General features: G+C 43.0%; 1 protein-coding gene across 1 annotated transcript in view; it reads left to right on the top strand.

The window, feature by feature from the left end:
* Window positions 1-355: 355 nt before the first annotated feature.
* Window positions 356-5,021, top strand: part of ULK4 (unc-51 like kinase 4) — a gene marked incomplete at its 3' end in the record, with an annotated part of 82,742 nt that continues 78,076 nt past the window's right edge. Inside the window, exons 1-2 of the mRNA XM_009635998.1 lie at window positions 356-470; window positions 3,161-3,249. Of these exons, the coding sequence (XP_009634293.1) occupies window positions 356-470; window positions 3,161-3,249 (204 nt within the window). The remainder of the gene's footprint in view (window positions 471-3,160; window positions 3,250-5,021) is intronic.

Raw genomic sequence — 5,021 nt, 5'->3', positions numbered from 1 at the left:
CCCCTCGGCGCCCTCCCGCTCCCTCACTGGTCACGTGCCCGCAGCCATGGTCCTGAGGCCTGAGTGTAGGCCCTGACCTGGGGGAGCTGGTGCGGGGTATCCCCCAACCCCCTCTGGTACCCCAGCTGAAGGCCTCTTAAGAGGCAGGAGACCCGCCGGGGGATGGCCCGCCTGGCGGCATCCTCACCTCTGCTGCAGGAGGGCCAGGAGGCGGCCGGGCCCCCTCAGGCCTCCTGAGCTGGCCGCTCCTGACAGAGCTTTGACTGCGGGAGGTCTCAGGTCCTGCACGTGCTGCTCTGTTCAGAGTATTCTGGCCATGCTCTTACCAAGAGAAGGCAGAAACGCTTCTGGAACCATGTCTCGTTGGTGGTGTGGTCCTGTATCCCGCCCAGAGCAAATGCGGTTCCCTTGGCAGCAAAAGTCTGCTACTTTGGGCGCTTCTGTGGAGATTCAGACCTGTTTCATTGCAGGTAGCAGTGCGACAGGCTTCCACAGCAGCCATCTCGCCTTGAGATGCTTCTTTTCACTTTTTGTGTCACTTTATTTGATCTCTATGCTTTATGTCCAAAGCGATGAATATGCTCCAGCTGTTGAAAGTCTGCTTCACGGTCATACTCCATTGTTTTGCACACTGAAATGATGGCATAGCAGTTACATTTGAGATAAGGGATGTAAGACCAGATGCTTCTCTTTTCCCTGTAGCCTCTTGCAGAGCAGCTAATGGAGTCTTTATCTGCAATACTGCCAGTCACGAGGTAGCAATGAAGGCTTCCCTGTCCCATGACCATGACTGCTCTGTCCCATTGTACGTTTGCATGTTGTTGCTCATGCTTTTGTCAGATAACCAGGTATTTCTGTACTTGTCATTGAGCCTGGCATACACTTATGTGGTTTATTGCATGAGTGGATGAGAATAAGGCCTTTCATATGACCAACATGAAGATATCTTCCATCTGTCTAATAAGTATATGCTTCAGTCTTGTGATGAGGTGCATGTGTCAGGTTTGAAGTATTCTTACGAAAGAAGTTGTTCGAGGAAGGGGCTGTGGTCCTGTAAATTTTGGGGATGGGCTGTGGGTTGGCAATCTCCCTTGCTGGATACATTTCTATGGCATTGCTATTCTGGAATCTTTGTGTGTGAGGAGATGACATCATGGGTTTTTTTGGTCTTTTTTTTTTTTTTTTTTTAAGCTGTCCAGAAAAAGATCAAAAAGAATGGTGTAATGTTCTTCATGAATCGGAAAAGAGAGGTAGGGAAATGGAGACCCCCATCTGTTCTGATTCTGCATCTTTGTGCCTTATTTCAGTATGTTTGGCAAACTGATTGTTGCACGATTCACTTATTCTCTTAGATAACTGTAGAAAAAAAGTCTGCCTTCCTATGTTATACTGGATGTACCTAGTTGTTTGCTTAGTGCTAGGTAAAATCAAGCTAATTTACACTATTTATCTCAAGGCTTTTGAATTGTAATGGTGAGATTCTTTCTTCTTTTGGGAAGAAGACTTTTGTCTTGGATAACTGTCTTCGGTAAAGGAAATCCTGGAATCATGAAGGTTCGTATGTACATTGTAAATTCTGGATCATCCGAGGTGTACTGTGGCACCTGGCTGATGTTCTGGCAAGAACCAGTATTTTAGTGACAGACATTTTTTTGTCTGATGCTGCCCAGTGCTTTCCTGTGTTTTCACTTGAAGTCCTGTCTGAAAACTCGGGAATTCTCTGGTTTTCATTTTGGTCTTTGTTTTGTCACTCTGGGAGCTTTGTGTCTCATGAAAGAGGTGCAGTGAAATTGTGATTGTGGTTTATGATCAGGCATTTGGCAGCTGTACTGCTCAAGCAGCCCTTCCTCTCCATCCTTGCTGATCATTCCTGTTGCTGCACTGCCCTCTCCCAGCATGCTGCTTTTCTATGGTTTTAGGATATAACTACATTGAGCACTGGTCTTGTTGAAGAAAAAACAACAGTTTTCTAAACAGAATGGAAAAAGTAATGTAGAGATGAGAGAGCAACTCCAAATGGCTTGGAACTAATTACATTGGTAGTTGGAAGAACTGGGCATCGGATGTGAAGTTGGCCTGGAGCTGGAAGAGCTTACTACAAGGTGGCTTTTTAGCAATAAATCCTATTTCTGGAATATGCTGATATTGGGATTCTGTATGTCCATGCTCTTAACCCAGTAGAATAGTCAAGGAGCAGAGTGGAAAGCTGACACAGAACTCTTACTTCGTGTATTACAGCTGCTTCAATATTTTGCTGTCAGTTCTGCCATTGCTCCAAGTATTCTCTGAGAAAATAGTCACGGAACAAAGAATTAACCAGACTTGTATGAAAAGCATCTAACTGTTTAAATACACAAATGCCATTTCCTGGGTTTGCAACAAATGACAATTGTTTCGCTTGTTTCAGTATGTAAATTAAAGCATATGAAATTCTTGACAAAAATGATAGTTACAAATATAAATTCAATTCCTGTTGAACTCCCTGATTCCCACAATATAACATTGGCCAACAATTCACACAGCTTTTATCTGCAAGGAACTGTTTCTATCCATGAAAAGTCCTCAATGCTGAGTCCTATAACTGGTAAAGCGATATTCAGCTTCACATTGGTAGGAACACTAATAGTCACAAAGTCCTGTGTTTTTCAATTATGCTGATTATGTCCGTTATTTGGCAGGTTTAAATTATGTGTTGAAAAGTTGCCTGAAGTGCCCTTGGACAGAAATGGCAATCTTATTTGGCAAGGCTTTCAGTATAGAATATTTTCATTTGGACAGCAGTAGAACATACAATTTTAAGTTTGCTAGTGTGATTTTTATTTACAGATAAAATATTTAGAATTTGTAGCTACTGTACCTCTGTAACTTTTTGAATGTATTAAGAGCTTTGGGAGTAGAAAATACTATCATCTGTTCAAAATTTTGATCACATTTTCTGAGAGGAGACCTTCTGTAAAGTAATTATGTTTGACCTTGCTGGAAGAATATAATCCTTATTTTTAAGAATTGTGAGGGTAAATCCTATACATCAATGACTATTAAATTTGAATGCTTCCCCCTCCCCCTTTCTTTAAAGGTTTATTTGTTTATGAGACTAATACCATGTTTCAATCCATTGCTTGTAAAGCATCCTTAAGTATGGAGAACTTCATTCTGTAAGTTGTTTATAAAGGAAGAAGAAAGGGGACAATTAATTTTGTTGCCGTTCTTTGCACTGATAAATGCAAAAGAGCTGAAATAACAAACTGGGTAAGTAATGGGTTTTTCCTAATAAATCTGGGAAAAGATACAGCTTACAAAATCCTTGTAGCTCAGGTAATAGAAAAGAAAAATACCATGTGCTGCTTTACATGGAGTTTGTCACCATTCAGATCAGCTTTTACATTCTTTAAGTACTTTAAAGAATCCTTAAAATACTTTAAACAGAGTCTCATTTTAATGTATTTATTTCTTCATCTGATTTTATTGTTTTTTAAATCACATGCATAAACCCATGTTTACAGGCTTACCATTTCTATGATATGTCAGAGAACTTGTAAAAAAGTTACTTGCATGCAGTGGCTTGCTTTCTTTTGTTATCAGTTGTGCAAATCCAGTGGTAGTAGTACCTTCCAGTGAATAATCAATTTCTTACTACCAAGGAAAAAATATTTTTCATGAAGGAATAACATTTAAGGTAAACCAGTTCTGGTTTGTAAAAGCTTGGCAAAGTTAAACATATAACACTTTCTGGAAAAGAAACTGTAACTGATAGAGTTAAACATTGCAAGTATTTTATTTTTCTTGTAAATAAATTTTGTTTCTGTGGTGGGTTGACCCTGACTGGATGCCAGGTCTATCATTCCCCTCCTCAGCTGGATAGGGGAGAGAAAATATTACTGAAAGGCTTGGGGAAATTAGTTTAATTTATTGCCAATCAGAGTAGGATAATGAGAAAAAATCCCAAATCTTAAAACACCTTCGCCCCACCTCCCTTCTTCCCAGGCTCAACTTCACTCTTGAATTCTCTACTTTCTCCCCCTGAGCAGTGCAGGGGGATGGGGAATGGGGGTTGGGGTCAGTTCATCACACGCTGTCTCTCCTGTTCCTTCCTCCTCAGGGGGAGGACTCCTCACACTCTGCCCCTGCTACAGCCTGGCAGGAACAGACTGCTCCAGTGTGGGTCCCTCACGGGGTCGCAGGTCCTGCCAGGAGCCTGCTGCAAGCGTGGGCTTCCCATGGGGTCACAGCCTTCTTTGGGCATCCCCCTGCTCTGGTGTGGAATCCTCCCCAGGCTGCAGGTGGGTATCTGCTCCACCTTGGACCTCCCGGGCTTCAGGGGGACAGCCTGCCTCACCATGGTCTTCACCACGGGCTACAGAGGAACCTCTGCTCTGGCACATGGAGCACTTCTTCCCCCTCCTTCTGCACTGACCTTGGTGTCTGCAGGGCTGTTCCTCTCACATATTCTCACTCTTCTCTCTGCCTGCTGTTCCCCAACAGTTTTCTCCCAGCAGTTCCTCCCCCTGCCCCCCCAGCTTCTTAAACATATTGTCCCAGAGGTGCTACCACCATCACTGATGGGCTCAGCCTTGGCCAGCGGCGGGTCCCTCTTGGAGCCGGCTGGCATTGGCTCTGTTGGACACAGGGGAAGCTTCTGGCAGCTTCTCACAGAAGCCACCCCTGTAGCCCCCACTGCTACCAAAATCTGGCCACACAAACACAGTACAGTTTCATGTTCCCTCTCATTGTTTCAATGATAATTTATTGGGTGACTAATGAATCTGCTCAGTTTAAACATTTTGTTCTTAGAAGCATATTCGTCTTAGAAAGCCCTCGGGGATACCTTACATACCACTCTGACAAGATATGGAGATAATTCCATAGACATTAGGCTGTGTAGGTGTGATAGAAATGTAGATTTCCAGAGACCCTTGAATGATTGCTCTTGCCTGATAAGATTAAGAATGATGGAAAAATGTCTTCTACTTCCTCTTACTTGTCTTTACACATTGTCTCACACTTGTGTTCTCATTGAAAAA

The sequence above is a fragment of the Egretta garzetta genome, unplaced genomic scaffold (genome assembly GCF_000687185.1).
Source record: "Egretta garzetta isolate BGI_Z169 unplaced genomic scaffold, ASM68718v1 scaffold403, whole genome shotgun sequence".
NCBI lineage: Eukaryota > Metazoa > Chordata > Aves > Pelecaniformes > Ardeidae > Egretta > Egretta garzetta.
Note: the sequence above shows the minus strand (reverse complement) of the source record. Positions and strands in the feature narration are given on the sequence as shown.